Below are 18,374 nucleotides of genomic sequence, written 5' to 3'. Positions count from 1 at the left end.
CGTTAGACTAGATCATAAAGGTGTTACAAAAACATAAAGGTGCAACTTTTACAGAGTTTCAGTACTTTAGTTTTACCTATAAGACTACTGCTGCGAACAAGGTATACTACAAAAAGCAAGTACACGCAGCACGAGAGTCCCTTGTCTGACAGGGTCTCGCAAAAAGATAAGACTCGAGTTGCACTAGTTTTTAACAGTTTATAAGTCTACTAAAACGAAACGCCCTAATATTTCAACGTGGGTCCAGAGTAGTCTCTCCTGCAGCAGTGATCCTTAGTATCTTCCCGTTTGCGCCAGAGTTCTCTGTTATTGGACAATCCTTCTGGAGATGCCCAATCTCACCACATAAATGACATATATGGCTTGTACCAGCATCAGTGGTGGAAGTGAAGTGTCGGGTCGGAGTCATGTGGATACGTGTACTTTCGTTGTTCCTCCCTTTTAGACAATTTCTATTATAGTGCCCGGCTTCACCACAACCATAGCAAGTCGAACTGACTCCGATGTTAGTGGCTTGGGAGATGTTTTGCGCTGGCGTTCTACAAACTTGAGTAGTATGCCCCACACAGTTGCAATTGCTGCATTTTAAATCACGGCAGACTCCGTGATGATGGAATTTACACCTGCCACACTTCGGGAGTGTCCCCTTATATAGTTTGATCGGGGCTGGAGTGGTAGGGATCGCCACTTGCTGCTGTTGTGCAGCAAGTTTTTGTGATCGCTTGCGCTCCTTATAGGCTTGACGCCTTCGCTTCTTACCCTCAGATTTGGGGCCTTGGGTGTTTGTAACAGTTATAATTTGTTGATTTCCCGGGTTGTTACAACAATTTGAACTGTCAACACCCTTCCCAGCCTCGATTGCGTTACCAGAGTCGTAGTGTGCAAAGACAGCTGCAACGGCAGCTGTTACCGCTGCTTGGAAGGTGGCAGCGTTTATATGAAGGATCGGAGTTTTATCGTTCGGCTGACTATTTCTGGATGACGACATGATTCTGTTATATGACAAGAAAAGGAGTTTGTGAGCGATTATGGTCGGCCCTAGGTGTATTCTACTCAATCATGTAATTGTAAAGTTTTTGTTTCGTTCAACTGCCCTCGATGGTTTGACCTACATCCCTATGATACAGTACTGGAAAAGAGTTGAAGTAAGTTCGTAGAATGTTTACTAGACAATTGCTATTTTGAACTAGACTATCATTGGTTGGTGGATAACCGGATCCAACCTTTGACAAGAATTGGAAGAAATCATTGAGCTAATTCACCACAGCTCAATAATTTGACGAAGTGAGTGTTTAGATAGGATTCTAATGATAACAAAACGAAAGTATTTGGACAAGGATTTGCACAGAAATTAGTCGACTGCCAACAACATTGATATTCAAGATGTATTACGTTTGGGAAAAATGACCTTGGAGTAGGTCTTACATCATATCCGAAGTAGAAAAGTTTTGACAGCATAAAGGCCTAACTACAAGTACTTAAAGTACAGGGGTAGTTACTTAGAAAAGTGGTACTTAGAGTATAGATAGGAAGACTATTCTTTCAACCAAGGAAGAAAGGTAGAATATCTCCTACTGGTGACGGTTATCCCTTGGGTGAACCCTTAGTTCAGCCGGCTGACGCTCCATATCCAGTAGGTACCTTTCGTACACCCTTTGGCGTACTCGGAGCTCTATGACTTCAGCTCGAGTTTCAGCTAGTTCTTGCTGCAGGGTCTCATGGTCTCCCCTAGATCTCTCCCGAGCATCTTCCAGACGAATGGTGCGGAGGGTATGCATTCTCGCATTGGCATCAACTTTCGTGATTCGATGGAGAGCTGTCCTGCCCTGAATCTCGTTTCGGGCCACTCTGCGGACCAGAATTGGCAAGACTCTGTCTGCTGAGCCTCCCTCGCTCAGGTCATAAAAGCTTTGGTCTCCGTCGAATGGTATGGGCTGATTCTGTTCTTGGCTCCATGTTTCCAAGCTTTCCACCCACGGAGGCGTCGGGCCTTGAAAAGTCGGACGAGGGTTAGGATTTGGGACAGGAGCCATCGGGGGTAGGTTCTCAACTTTAGGCTCGGAGTCAGAACCATCTGCAAAGCCTTCAGCCTGGTGATCATCCACAGGGATTTGGTGATCATTTTCTGGCTCAGCTTCAAACCCTCCTCCATTACCTTGGTTAGGGAAGTACAAGTTGCCGTGGGGATGGAATCCAGCCATATTATCTATGCGAGAAAAGGGATAAGAAATAAGCACGCAAGTAATTTATAGTAACACAAAATACTCCTATAGTATTTTAAGTTTATGTTCTGTTCTAATGTTTTCATTGTAGTAGTGTTGGTAAGTTTTTAGACTTTTTGCAACCTCACAACCACACTTAGGCACATGCTAGTCACTCCTCGGATAATATAGTTGATCAGGCTATATCTTCCCAGGGTTGACCATATGTCTCTAAGTCTACTTGTGCTGCCCAACAATCATAATACTTTTTTTATGTCCTAGTGACACTGATTTTAGTATGAATGCAGGCATGTATACTTAGTTAAATATTTTATTATTTAAAAGTATAAACTCTTTATCAGAGTATTTTTAATTCCCGCTGTATTTATAGTCTGTATATCTTTTATGGGTTGATATACTCAATTCACTATAAACAATGCTCTGATACCAATCTGTCACACCCCAAAACCGGAATGGCGAATCGTTCGAGGGTGGAGGACGTCATGTACAGTATCACAACAATGAATAGTAGTAAACAAGCAACAACATCATCCATTGCATTAATAATATAATTTTAATACAAGTGTGTTCTGTCAAGTTTATAGACACCAAAAATATGAATCAAAATAAAAGATGAGTCTTGAACGAGCTCCATCTTCTCAAAACCTGGCACCGGTACCTATCTACTGGTGACCTGAGAATACAAGTTATTTTGAAAGAGTTTATCAGCTTTAAAGCTGGTGAGATCATAAGTATTTTAGTGTCTGTGCTTGTATGAAAGTGTTTGTAAGTATGTGATGTGTAAGTTTGTAAAAGTTTGTGAATGTCTGTAAAATGTTTGAATCTTCTAGAAAACCCTATTTTTTTCTACTAAAAGTAGCCTTCTACCAAGGCATCAACTGTTTGTATGTAAGACTCTTGTAAGAGTATGTATTTTCCCAAATCTGACTATCATTAACCAAAAATATAGTTTTTGCATTACTGTTCTTTGTGTGAAGATCACAAAGTGAATGCAATGGGGAAATAAAATAGTACTGTAGTATTGTATTAAGTAACTACTGCTGTACTAACTACCTTAAACCATTTGTCATTTAAAGTATTATGTGATCGGCCTGTACCATACTACTGACTAGTAACACGACGATGTAAGACGTCGGAAGGAATGACGTTTGGCACCCGTAGACTTGCAAGTCCCACTGTAGCGAGCAGCAAGGTGTACGATAGTCAATCCAATATAGATCTATACACAAACTCAACGCTCCCCATTTAAGGAGATTCTGGATACAAAACGAGAAATGACAGGTGATGCCATGCCCCGTTACGTGGCTCACATAACTGTGTAATGTACTTGTATATGTATTGTATGTACTAGCTGTATTGTATGTTCTCTCTGTGTCTAGTATGTATGTATGTTCTCTTTGTTTTGCACAATAGTATGTTCCCTAGTATAATGTATAGTATGTACTAGCTGTATTGTAATGTATAGTGTGTACTAGCTGTATTGTAATGTATAGTGTGTACTAGCTGTATTGTAATGTATAGTGTGTACTAGCTGTATTGTGTGTTCTTTCTCTGTCTAGTATGTATGTATGAACTGACTCCTTGTATGTTTCATTGTTCTAGTAATAGTATTAGTAACTTCCTAAACTACGCCTATTGTAGTTTACTAGTAGTATGGTTTGTATGTATGAACATGTTGTATACCTTTGCTACCCAAAGGTATTGAATAGAAAGAAGGAACTTTTATATCTATATACATATACATAATATATAACTAGGATTCAAACGAACTTCGGACAAACAGCCGATACCCTAAGTCCACAACCAAACGAGGAACAGGAGGTAGGGTGAGCTATCAGTCCTAAGTCCTTTCAATCCTACTTATATAACTATATCTATATAGATACAAAATTAACAGAATATAAGTTTAAAAGAGTTTAATAAAAGTATTTGACATGTAAAAGAGTTTAGTAAAAGCAGTTTGAAATGTAACAGAGTTTAGTAAAAGCAGTTTGAAATGTAACAGAGTTTGTAAAACAGTTTGAAGTAGTTTGTTTGATAACACAGTTTGAAAAGTAAGAAATCCACTAGTTTGGTAGTTATTAATCATGTGATTGATATAATAACTATAATAGTTCAACTTGTATCCCCCCCCCCCATAAAAGCATTTAAAATCATTTAAAAGATTGGTTAAGGGGTATGAACTCACCTGTAGTGAGTGGTTTGGATGAACGGATGGTATAGGATGCTAAGTGTCAAGTGAAGACTTGAACACACACAAGGATCCTAGTTAACATATAATAACACATATATGTATCCAATTAGTCATTTAACAACTAATTAATCAAGTTAAGACACCCTAGGACATGAAAAACACTTGATTTAAGTGTTATAAGTACTAAGGATTGCATCTAAGGGTTGTAGGGCTTGGCTTTTGAGTTTAGGGTCCAAGGGTAAACTCTTTATGAGTTTACGGTTTTGGGACCAACTCCCTTGGAGTTTACGGTCGTAAACCCATGAGTTTACGGCCGTAAACTCATGGTACTTCTACCATTTCATGGTTTGAAGTCTTATAATCCATAAAGAAGCATCCTTACTTCAAGTCTAAGCCTTAGGAAGTGATTGTGGTACCATTTCACCCCTTTATGGAGTTTACGGTCCATGGACCATTTCTCCATGAGTTTACGGCCGTAAACTCTAATGGTCCTTGATGTTTTCGATGTTTAAGGTCCTATACACTTCAAGGATGTGATCTAGACTAGTATCCAAGGCTTGGTAAAGGACTAGGGCACACAATGGCCCTTTCATTAGGGTTTACGGTCCAAGAACATGTTTGGACCGTAAACACCTTTGATCTTGTGTTTCTTTGTGTTTATTAGTTGATTAAGAAGTGTAACAAGCCTTATAACACACTAGGGTAAGAGTACTTACAATAAAGGAGCTTGAAAGGGTGTTAAAAGTCCAAGAACACTAGTGTGTGTTCTTGGTGTTCTTGGTGAAACTAAGAACACTTGAAGATCTACACAAATGGAATGATTTCACGGATGAAATCATGTAAGATCACTAGATTAAGTAAGATATCAACTAATTAGGGCAAGAAACACTTACAAAGTTAAAGATCAAGAAGGAAAACCGGATGATAGTTGAGAGGATTTTGATGTTCTAGTTCTTGAAAGTGTGAAAAAGTGATAAATATGACTAAGTGTCATATTTATACTCCTTGGGGTTTACGGCCGTAAACACCATGTTTGGGCCGTAAACTCCAAACTCTTGGAGTTTTGAGACTTTATTAAAGCACAATAAACCCTAGAGTATCCTCTCTCCTGTTATCTCTTGAAGTACTAAGCTTTAAAACACTCAAACTGACTCCAAAAAGCTTAACAGTTAGCAGAAACAGTTCTGACTTCTATTGAAGTGAATGGTTGTATAGAATAGAAATTTTGGGTTGTCACACTGAACTCACCCAGTCCTCAGCTGCTGAAAGATTCCCAGTAATGTCAACTAGCTACCTCATGAATATAGCTAGCTCACATTACTAAGAGTCTCAAAAAGCACAAAGCAAGCAACATTCAGACAATGGAAAATCTAACCATCCTATTCCAATCAAACCTTTCTATCCTCTACTCAGGGATCTGTACATACAATTCAAAGGCTCATACAATCAGGTATAACCTAAACAGGCTATCCTATTACTAACTGATCAGTACTATCATGCAGCTCAACAAGCACATACAGTAGGCATATAAGGCATCTCCTTAGATCCTTAGCCCTAATCTAGCATGCAGTTCTCATACACATACAACAGGCATATAAGGCATCCTCCCTAGATCCTTAGTCTAATCTAGCATGCAGTTCACACAATCCTATCATATCATAACATAACATGTATGGGTATCTTGGGGAAAACTTACTTGAGCTCGGCTGATTGCACGCATCACACACCTTGTTCTTTTCAAAGTTTTGTTCTCTTTTCAAATTCTTTTCGAACTTCCTTTACAAAAATGATTTTTCTTTTGAAAATTTTCATACCAAGACCTTAGTTTGAGTTCAGACACACCCGAGAGTGTGCCCGAATCCCTCAAACCAAGGCTCTGATACCAACTTGTAACATCCCAAAATTCAAGGCCAGAAATTTCATTTTTATTTTAAGTTATTGCATAAAACCGATCAATATAAAAATTTTCATAATAATATCTCATATCAAAAACCAAAGTGTCAATAATCAAATAGAGTATCATAAAACCATATCAGAGTGTAATCCCAAGGATCCAGTGTGCGGAAAACATAGTGTGATGCGCTGCGACCAAGCCGGCTCCTTTCCTTTGAAACAATGTACCCGAAACACATAACACATAACACAGTAAGCACGCATGCTTAGTGAGTTCCCCAAAATACCACATACATACACTTATCCACTCAAGGCTATAGCTCTACTTGACCTTCCGGTCAATGAGTCTCAGTGGGACCTTCCGGTCCCACACTCTGGTAGACCTTCCGGCCCTACCATGATTTGCCTTCCGGCCATAACTCTGATTGCCTTCAGGCCATAACTCTGTCGACCTTCCGGTCCCAAGTCATACAGCATATACATATCACATAAGTCACATAGCTCATACTAATATATAAGACCTTCCGGTCACATATCACATAAGTCACATAGGTCATATAAATATATAAGACCTTCCGGTCACATATCACATAAGTCACATAGCTCATACAAATATATAAGACCTTCTGGTCACATATCACATAAAGTCTCATAACTCATTCATACACATAAGACCTTCCGGTCACACCTATTTACCATTCCAGGTAAGGTATAGTGAGAAGACTCACCTGGCACTGCTGAAGTCCCGCAGACTCAATCCCACACTGCTGAAGTCCTGCAGACTCAACCCTAGCTGCTGGATGACAGATTCCCGATCTGTCAATATCAAAACATCACCCAATTAATAATTGGGTCCCACTACATAACCATAAGTACATACTTTGGATAATTACTACATTACCCCAAGCTTGGCTTTATTTAAGCCCAAGGCCCAATCCATAGGCCCAAAGTCAATTAGGAATCAAAGCCCAACATATGGCCCAGTTTTCCAAATTGGGCCCAAGCCTATACATGGTCTTATTCTAAGGCCCAACATCATATAATCACTAAGGCCCAAACTGTGACCCATCTATGGCCCAATTTTCCAAATTGGGCCCAAACCCCTTACATAGGCCTTACTCTAGGCCCATTAAATTATTCTAGTTCAATTGCTTGCTCTTGGATGGCCCATTATTATCCCAATCATCTAGGCCCAAGTGAAATTAGGGTTTCACATAACATGATGATTAGGGTTAAGTTTCCTACTTAACCCATTAAGGACTTAATCCACTAAGGACTTAATCCATTAAGTCCAATATTGCTTAAATTAATCTTTGCCAATGATTATTATTTAATATTTCAAGCTATTAAATAATTCCCGTGTGTGTCCCGATTAATTCTCACAATTTGGGTTTTATTGGCATTAGGGTTTTCCAACCAAAATACTAGCCCATTTATCAATTTGTCGGGCTTTTAGGTCAATTAGGGCTTTATTGGGCCTATTAGGCCCACTAGAATATCATTAAGCCCATTAGGGTTTTCACTAAGCCCATTAAGCTTCATTGGGCCCATTAGGGATTACAAGGCCCATCAGGGTTTCAAGCACCCTAGACGAAACAAACTCAACGAGGCAAGCACACCGCCACCCGACATGGCGGCCGGTGGCGGCAGGAGGCGGCAGCCACCACCCTAAGGTGGTAGAATTTCTTTTCATTATTCCATTTTACAATTTACAAAGAAAATACTGAAAATAAACGCACACACACACACACTACACTAAGCAAAGTAAACACACACACACACAGCCACCTAATGGTGGCCGGCGGTGGCGCATGGCGGCAGCCACCACCCTATGGTGGTGGTGATGCCTTTTCTTGTTTTTCCTGCTATACAAAACACCCAACACATAAACTACTAGTGGAGATACAACCGCCAACCTAAACACAAAGTGAAACACGCACACAGCCACCTTCCACGGTGGCTGGTGGCGGTGAGATGTCCGACGAACAGCTACAGCGGCGGCGTGACGGCGATGGTTGGCGGTTACGACCTCATCAGCAACATAAATTCCTTCACTACATGAGACCGCCGCTGCAACCCCTCAACTAGGCAGCAGGCGGAGCGTTCACCAATGGCATTAGGCGGTGGCGGAATGGTCGTGGCTGACGACGGGACAGCAGAAAACAAAGAGCGACACTAGGAAGCGGTCGCAACAACGATTCACCGCAGCAACATCGGCCTACCGTCCGGCGACGGCGTTTCTGGTGGTTCCACGATTCCCACACGATAGCAGCGCCTCCACGGTGCCCATTCGAGCGGCCATGGTGGTTTTGCGACGTCTGGTGGTTAGCTTCAGCGGCTTCACGGTGGCGGAGGAAAGATGGCGTCGGTTAGGGAAACGGCATGCTTGCCGGAGTCATATGATCGGAGCCATAAGGTAGGGTGGCGGCTGAAGGTGAAGAAGAGGAGGGTGACGGATGGGAATAGTGAAAATAGGGTTAGGGTTTCATAGCGCATGCATATATATCCGACACACACAAACATATTGAAAGGAAATTGGATGGGAGGGACCAATCCTGCCAATAAGGATGTTCAAAGGAATGTACTTTGAATGTGAGACTTCATATCTATGGAATTGCCTTGTAACAATCTCCAATAGAGCACTTTGTAATATCATTGGCAAAGTCTTGGTGACTTTGGTGCTGTAACATTACGAAAGGATCGTTGCATAAAATGTTAGAATCTAACATATTCTAATAGTGGAAAGAATTTGGTTTTTTACACTTATGATAAGGATTAGGAGTTGTGAAATGAGTATCGTTGGAAATGTGTTCAATTGATCTATTTCACAAAGTATGGACTATAGGTAAACATAGTGTGCATGCTTGGAGCATGGGACAACTATTGTTATAATTCAAGTAACAAGTTGATTATCCGAAACATTATACAATGAATAATGTGTAATCGATATGGTGATTAAATAAAAGGTGTTTTATTTATACTCAAAAGTTTGAGACCATATTGGATTCGTTTATTCTTGTGTTTCACTTTGCATGTTTTGACTTCCCGAATAATATGATTATTCAAACCATCCACAGTCAATCATATTGTGGAAGTAGGTAATGAGGTAATACCGTCATGAATCCGACTGTAGATTTTCTAAAGCGTTTTAGACATAGCAAAGTTCTGTTGCAGTGTTCATGAGTGCTCCTGAAATAAGATTTGAGTATTGGATTAAACCCATGCTCACTTAAATCACTTCATGGATTTTATCACGAGTAATTAGTGAGACGATAATATCATATATTCTTGAAACTGAAACATGTGAGTTGTAGTTTGCAAGTCGGTTGCACATTGATAATATGTAAACGCACCAGTAACTTGGTGTTATAAAACATATTGTTGTGTGTGATTTGATGAGTAAGTACAAGCAAGCATTTGAGTCAAAGTTTATCCGTTCCTTTTACCCAATGTGGGATAAAAGCGATATATGTGGGCCCCTCGATGATTTAGTGATGACACCCTAAGCGCTTGGCCAAGCCTGGACTAAGTTGATATGTTCAATTGTAGTCTGTTGTCAGTCGTCGTAAATCGGAAATCGGGAAACAACACATGAACAGAGAGTATGATTAAAATCCATGTCTCAGTTCATACGATATCCAGAATGGAGGAATATATGATCCCTTATCTAAATGACGCGCTTCTGATAAGATCAGAGTTGACAGCGGCTTTTGAAAGCTACGATTGTTGATCAGGTTCTGAAGTCGTACTTGCAAAATAGTTATTAGACTTATCCAAGTGGGAGACTGTTGGATTAGGTGTCTAAGCCCATAACTATTTTGGTATGTACTTGACCCGATTATGAGCATGGTCCTTTTGGGTTGCCTTCACTCATGCAACTTGATAGGATGACAAGAGGAGAGAGAGTAGAATTTATTATATGAATAATAAATTCGTACTCAAAATGATTTTGTTAATATATTACAAGATTAATATATTATTTGGAAATCATATTATTTAATTAGTATTGATCAGAAATTAATTTGGAATTAATTTGGTGGTCAAAAGAGACTGATTAAATAATTGGGGACTGTTATGCAAATCATTGATAGTTGCATAAATTGGTTGATGGACTCCATAGAGTGGAGTGGACGAAATCTATGGGGAATCCCAATAAGATTTCGTCCAAAAGGGCTCTAAGGAAGGAGTCTATGGGCTGCTTAAGGCTTAAGCAGTCATATTAGGGTTTCCACCTAAAACCCTAGCAGCCACAAGTATAAATAGACCCCATGACTAAGGGATTTCCATCCAATGCTTCTAAGAGACCCTAAGGGCCGAAAATCTTCCCTCTCCTAAAGTCATCCTATTGCTTGAGTGTTTGTGACTCCATTAGAGGTGCAACACTTAAGGCACTAAGCTTTCAGAAGTCAAGATCAAGAAGGAGTGTGATTGTTATTGCTATATAACAATCAAGGTAAACTTTCTAACCCTATTCATATGTGATTTTCAGATTTGTATGCTAATCAATTAGGGTTTATTGCTTTGGAATTCAATGTTGTATGTTTACTTAGAAAAACCTAGATCAAAGCAATTAGGGTTGCATGAACACCATAGGAATGATGTTATGCTCATAATCCATAATTTAGGTCCCAAATACCATAAAGTTGCTTCCTTTATGCAGTTTAGTCTCTTCCCATGCACAAAAACCTTGTAAGAAGCCTAGTTTTGAAGTTATAGCCTTGAAGGACCTTGCATGCACGTAAAGTTTGCAACTTTACGTGGTATCTACATTAGGAGAGCTTGGATATGGAGTTTGGGACCCTAGATCCCACTGAAAAGGGATAAGCTTAAAGAAGACTGAAGGAACTCATCGAGTCCCTTAGCTGACTCGACAAGTCGAGTAGGGTTTACCCGTTTTCGGGTCTCCAGGGTGTTTTTGGTTGTAGACAAGGAGGGACTCGGCGAGTAGATGCATTACTTAGAAACTCAACGAGTTGCTGGATGCACTCGACGAGTTGAGGTCAACATGGACTGTTGACCTTAACCGGTGACCTTGACTTTGACCAGGGTTGACCTTAAGGGCAAATTATGGGATTATGACAAGCTAATCACATAATGATTATAGGCAGTTGAGTGGGAGCAGCACGTGGGACATATCTGATTCGATCTTGTCAGTTCAGCATCCGAGAGGTGAGTCTTCTCACCATACCAATGGGTCTACAGCACCAAGGTCGGCCCATTTATGTTATGTGGTACACTAGCTGTAGTAGAGATATGTGGTATGATATTTAGTTTTATGCTAAGTGGTATACTAGTGATTATGTATGTTAGTGCACAGAAGACCCTGGGGGGGAGCCTGTGGTAATTGGATATAAGACCACTTGGGGAAGCCTGTGGCATTCCTAGATGAAGACCATGTGGGGGAGCCCATGGCATGATGGTATAAGACCCTGGGGGGATCCCAAGGCATCCTTATATGTTTATGTATGTGTTAGGTAGTATGATAGATACCTCTGTGATATATGATATGTTAGTTGATTATGTATGTTGTTGCATGGAAGACCCCGAGGGTAGCCCATGACAGTTGGATATGAGACCATGTGGGGGAGCCCATGGCATTCCTAGGTAAAGAACATGGGGGAGCCCATGACATGAAGGTATAAGACCTTGGGGGAGCCCACGGCATCCTTATATGCTATATGTATGGCTTATGTGATATATGTAGCTTTTATAGCTAATATGATATGTGTTATGTGATTGTGTGTGGGGTATGATCTGGGGGACTAACTAATCTTTGTGCTTACGGTTTACAGTTTTGGTTTCAGGTATCATCGATTTGGAAAAGAAGGGCTCGGATTAATCGTAGTGCACACACCCATATTTTCTACATTGAATGATTTTGGGATGAACTCTGATAAATGTTTTAATTAACGATGTTTGGGATGTTTGGAATAAATGATATCTATGATTTGGCTATATTATAAATTAAATTTTTACCCTCGATTTTTGGGTCGTTACAGGTCGGCATTGGTGCCTTCGACCCGCAAGTACAGTGAGGACAACTCACCTCACAAGTAGTGCAGAACTGATAATGTCTGACTCCGAATCTCAGCTCCCGACTCAAATGCCTACAACCACCATGCAACCAATTCCATTAAAACCCTGAAATACCCAAAATGCCCTCAAAGGTCATCTTGGTCAATCATGGTCAAAGTCAAAGTCAACGGTCAAGGTCGGCAGTTCATGTTGACCCAACTCGTCGAGTGCACCTGTGGACTCGTCGAGTTCCACAGTACTCAGAAAGTCAGGGAAAACCCTAGCCAACTCGCCGAGTTTTCCCCAACTTAACACATTCAGATGATTCTTCAATTCCATGGACTCTAAAACTGATATCTGAACTCTAAATGTGTCTAAAAGGATAAAGTTTCCAACTTTATCCTTTGGGGCTACCCCAAAAGCTCAAAAACCCCTCCACAAGGCTTGAAAACTCAAAGTCTTAACCATTAAGCACAAAAACCTAGAGATCTGGAACCCAACCTTTCCAAAAGAGATTCTAGCCTCAAAAACGTCCCAAAGGTTGGTGCTTTATAAACATGCATGTCCAATGCATGTCTTGAACCCAAAATGGGTCAAAAAGGAAAAATATGACCTAAACTCCATGCATGGCATCAAAGCTTGACAAAAGACCAGATCCAACCCACTATAAGGCCACTTTGACCAGGAGATTCATAAAGTTGCAAACTTTATGAAGTCCATCCATTGCAACATCCAAGAATAAGGAGAAAAAGGGACCAAACTCAAGATCTAGCCATATACATAGATAAAAATCGGATCTTGAATACTTACAATGGTCCAAAAGAGTGCCAAACTGAAGATGAGAGCTTAGCTTGCTACATCCTTGCCTCCTTCTCTTAATCTTCTCCTTCTTTTGCTCCAATATGCCACACTAACTCACAATATGAGATGAAATGAAGATTAGGGTTCACAAGGCCGATATTAGGGTTTGGAGGCTGATAAAAGATCAGCCTCAAGGACTTAAAGAGGTTATATAGGCTGCAAAACCTAAAATTTAGGGTTTCATAATCAGCCGCCAACTCGTCGAGTTTTCCTCTCCAACTCGTCGAGTTGGTCCAAAAAGATGTGCGGACCAAAGCCTTTCAACACGTCGAGTTGAGGCCATCAACTCGACAAGTTCCAAAGGAAACTTTCCTTTTGAATAATAAATCTCATACCTGGAAATCGGGATGTTCCACTAAGTGGTTCCGAAAAAGTCGGATTCAAGGTTTGAGAAGGTTTGAGAGAGAATGGGGTTGAGAGTTGTGAAGAAATAAGAGAAATCCGACCAATATTTATACAATTCTAGGGGTGCGTGTCGCGCTTATTATAAGGGTGCTTCGCGCCTTTGCAGTATGTTATCCTATTAGATTCTCGCCCCGTGTCGCAACTCGGTTCATCCACATCTCGTTCTTCTAGAAGTCACCACATGTCGCCATTTCGTGGTGCCACAAGTCAAAATTTTGTGGTGTCATTGCATCGTGTCTATTAGAGAGGGCGGCTACCCGACCATGCCATATGGCGCCACCAGGTGTTGCCACATCATCAGTCCATGTAAATTCTTGTAGATCTTCGGACTGTCGTAACTTTTGCATACGATCTTTGTTTTCGACGTTATTTATATTCTTGGAATCCCCTCAATGAGCTCTTCAACTTTCATTAAGGTCTCAACAGTTGATTCTCACTCTAACTAAAATTCATATTTAGATCGGTTTAGAATGTTAAAGTTTGTGCAAAATTCATAACTCCTTCATACGAACTCTGTTCTTGACTATCTTTATATCGATGAGCTCATATCCACGAGATCTGCAACTCTTGTTTAGATTGTTTCGGAACAATCAACCGATTTGAATTTTGATTTCTTTGTCCGCATTGTTGCGTTGAAACTCAAAAAAATCATAACTTCTTCCTACAAAGTCATATTTGTACGTTCTCTATATGCACGCTCTCGTTTTTACATTACTACAACTTTCATTTATATTAGACTAATAAGCAACTTAACTTCAATTCCCTTTTTACGATGTGCATAGTCATGTCAGTTTTAATCGCGAAGCTTCAAAGAAGCATAACTTGTTCATAGGATATCGGATTTCAGAGTTCTTTATATGTAGAGAATCATTGTCACATCTACTATAAGTTTGGATAAAATCATTTATCCTAAATAATCTTCTATCAAAATAATTTATTTATCGCTCGCGCGACAAATAATTATTACTTATTATATCTTAAGTGTCTAGCCTGAATCTGCGGGCGTTACAGGATTCTAGTAGTAGCACCAGCAACGTTTGGTTTTTCCAGACGTAGTGCAAAAAAATTCAAAAAAATTCGAATTTTTTTTCTACTGTCGTGACACTACTAAAATTTCTCGTGACATCTCTACTATGAAATCCTGCGTCCGCCACTGTCGAGAGCCATAGTGACATTTCCCTTTCATCTCTCTTTGCATTGTGTAGTGTAGAATTGAGTGCTTATAAGTTGTTTCTTCTTAAGACTAATTTGGTATTAGTTCTTAATGGTTTAAGAATTGCTTAATACAAATGAATACTAGCATCTTTGGTGATTTATCTTTGCTTAGTGGATACATATAGAAAGCCTCTACTTTTAATTTGTTGTCACACTTCATCAACTTTCAATCTCCCATCAGAATCAAAAAGTTCAAAAATTGTAGTTTTTTTTCCTTCTATGGCTACAGGGGCGGAATACAGACATTTTAACTGGAGGGGCTGAAATCAGTAGTCATTATTTTATTATTTAGATGTAGACTATGTTATATAATTTACTAATAGTAAACAAAATAGTAAATTATAATAACAATCTATAACTATATTTCGATAAAAACTAATTGTTTTAACTTTAGTGAAATTTATTTTTCAAAATTAGTAATTATATATTATTGGCAATTAGCATAACAAACATTAAATAACATTAAAAATAGTACAAACTTATAGTCAGGTCTTTCGAGAAAAAAACTTATGATAGCCTATCTAATTCTACTAAAAGTAATACATCCTAGCTAATTCTTTAAAAATGATGCAGAAAACAGCATTGTGACATTTGAGGGAGAGAAATGGAGAGAAATAGATAACAGAGGATCTTACTAATCTGGCTCAATAGAAAACACTGGCAGTGGAGGTAGTGAGGCATCGTTGATCTAAGATGTAATGTAGCGTACGGTGGAGAAAGCTCTCCGACGACGGACTGTCAGATGTTGATTTCAGAGTTGTTGGTCGCAGAACGGGTGAGGGGAGAGACATGGGTCAGCAGAGGCGGACACAAGAGAACTAGTGGTGAGCATTCCGGCGGCGGTGATATATTCTAGTTAGAAGTCCGGCGGTAGCTATGTTTTCCGGTGAGAAATCGTTTTTTTTCCGGCAAAATGATGAGTTTTAGTCTATTATCTTCTCAAATTATGTGTGAATAGATTGGATATCAAAATAGTTTTCTAGTTTTTTTTAAAAAAAAAATTGTTTCCTAATTTATTAGAATCCTAAATTTACTCAGAATTCGTTTTGATGTTTTCAAATTTAGCTGAATCTTTTAATTATTTATTTACCTGTTAGATTGTTATGAGATTTATCAAATATCAAATAATATTGCCTTTCTCTTTTAGAGTTATTTATTTAAAATTGCATAGTGTATATCATAAACATGGGCCAAATGGTTAGTCAACAAATAAAACCAAACTTTTATATATAACATTAGTATCAAGGAGGTCAAAAATCAGGAGGGTCATGACCCCTCTGGCTTTATACAGGATCCGTCTTGTATGGTTGTTTTAATTATTTATATATCTTGCATGATGATCTTTATTGAGTATAAAATGGTTTTATAATTATTTATTTTAAAAAATATTTTCGTTGTTAAATTCGTAGTTTTTTAGACTATTTTTAATATAAGCCCAATAGTAACTAGATGAAGTTAGCATCGGAGACCATCCACGCAATAAATGCAAACCATAAATACCATCCATGTCAAAAATACAATAATATGACCAAATATATGAATTTAAGCAAACCATAGGGACCAAAGGAGTAATTTACTTTTTAATCGATAACCCTCAAATAATCACGTCGTTGATAAAAACTAAAAAACCCATTAAACTTTGAAACCCTTATTTCAGTTATTTGTACATGATTTTAAAATTTCAAATATGGCATAGATACTTTCACCCGACGATCTATCAGTATGTGCCACGTGTAAGCATCTCACTGCTAGAGCTCAAGATAGTATGTCACAAGCATCCCTATCTGATTATATACACTCCTTCCTATAAATATCCGAATTCATTAACCGATTTCTTCGTGAAGCTTTTTCCCTCTTCTCTAATCCACCAATTTTCTCCTGAAAGTTAATAAATCTGAATCGCAATTTTCCAAAATCATCTCTCTGAAATGGAATCACATCCTGATTTCACCGAATTGATCCCAGGTTTACCTGATGAAATAGCGCTAGAGTGTTTGACTCGTTTGCACTATGGAGCTCACGACGTCGCCTCTCATGTCTGTCAACGGTGGCGTCGCCTGATACAAAACCGGGAATTCTATTACCACCGGAAAAGAAGTGGGTTCACTCGGAAAGCTGTTTGTTTCGTCCAATCGCTTCCGATTCACTCTACATCAAATGTTAAACCCGAAAAACAACCGAAATACGGGTTATCGGTTTTCGATCCGATTACAGGTATTTGGGACCAAATCGACCCTGTTCCCAAGTACCCAGACGGGTTGCCGTTGTTTTGCCAGGTTACAAGCTCGGAGGGGAAACTAGTGCTGATGGGCGGGTGGAACCCGGTGAGTTGGGAACCTATTCGCGACGTGTTCGTGTACGAGTTCACTACTCGGAGGTGGACTCAACGAGTTAATATGCCATCAACTCGTTCCTTTTTCGCAACCGGCGCGTGTGACGGGAAAGTCTACGTCGCCGGTGGACACGACGAGAGTAAAAACGCTCTGAAAAGCGCGTGGGTATACGATATCTCCGCCGACGAGTGGACCGAGTTGACTCCGATGAGTGAGGAGCGAGACGAGTGCGAAGGAATGTTCGTCGGGTCAGAGTTCTGGGTCGTGAGCGGCTACGAAACCGACAGCCAAGGTCGTTTCAAAAGCAGCGCGGATGTTTTCGACACCACCACCGGCACATGGCGGCGCGTGGAGGAAGCTTGGGGAGTGAGTCGGTGCCCTAGGTCATGTGTGGCGGTTGGTCAAAACGGTAATTTCACGTCTTGGGATGAGGTCGAACCGGCGGTTCAAGTCGGGACCTGCGGGGTTGACCTTGGTGACTGCTCCGTGGTTACCGGTTCGGCTTACCAAGGAGCACCTCAAGCGGTTTTTGTGATGGAAAAGTCCAACCAAGGGCAAAATGGTAAATTGATAAAGGCCGACGTCCCCGATGAGTTCTCTGGGTTTGTACAGTCGGGTTGCCTCGTCGAGATATAATAGGAGCCTTTTTATTTACGTTTTTACCCTTTTCTTTTTTATAATGTATATATTATATTATATTATATATAGAGAGATCGTTAGTGATTGGATATGAGCAAGATATAGAATGCCATATCTCACACAATATTATGTAAGTTTTGTAACGTTGTATTGTGGCAATCTACTACTTCCTTTACAATATTTCTTAAATGTACAAATTATTGTAAATTATATATAAAAAAAACGAGTACTAGTTTATTGGTTGTTTTGTTTATGGTTCCATGAACCTATTGTTTGACACGTTGAATGTTGATTTTGATGTTTTATTAATTATGTGATGAACCAATCAATCAAGGGTTTTGTTGGCTTAGCGAAAATTGAAGTTTATTCTGTTTCTAAACATGTTTGACTTTAACTCTTTTATAAATCGATACATCATACATGTGTTTGTTTAATCAACGTTGTCTTGTCTCTTGTATAAATTCATACATGTGTTTGTTTAATCAACGTTGTCTTGTCTCTTGTATCAAATAAATTTGTGATATGATAGAACTTATGTATGTAAAAGCTACACTTAGTATAATATCTATGCTCATCAAAAGCAATTTAGGATGTGGC

The 18,374-nt window shown here is 39.5% G+C and overlaps 1 protein-coding gene across 1 annotated transcript; it reads left to right on the top strand.

Annotated features, from left to right (window-relative positions):
* The first annotated feature begins 16,629 nt into the window (after positions 1 to 16,629).
* LOC145156383 (F-box/kelch-repeat protein At2g44130-like) lies at positions 16,630 to 17,957 on the top strand. The gene has a single exon (XM_079075782.1). The coding sequence runs from the start codon at positions 16,734 to 16,736 to the stop codon at positions 17,772 to 17,774; it is 1,041 nt and encodes a 346-aa protein (XP_078931908.1). The 5' UTR covers positions 16,630 to 16,733; the 3' UTR covers positions 17,775 to 17,957.
* Positions 17,958 to 18,374: the final 417 nt, after the last annotated feature.

Source organism: Lactuca virosa, chromosome 1 (assembly GCF_052849685.1).
Source record: "Lactuca virosa cultivar CGN04683 chromosome 1, Lactuca_virosa_CGN04683_v6, whole genome shotgun sequence".
NCBI lineage: Eukaryota > Viridiplantae > Streptophyta > Magnoliopsida > Asterales > Asteraceae > Lactuca > Lactuca virosa.
This window is presented reverse-complemented; position numbering and strand designations above follow the sequence as displayed.

What these genes read in the sequence shown, in the direction of transcription:
- LOC145156383 (XM_079075782.1), top strand. Translation starts at nt 16,734, where the DNA reads ATGGAATCACATCCTGATTTCACCGAATTGATCCCAGGTTTACCTGAT.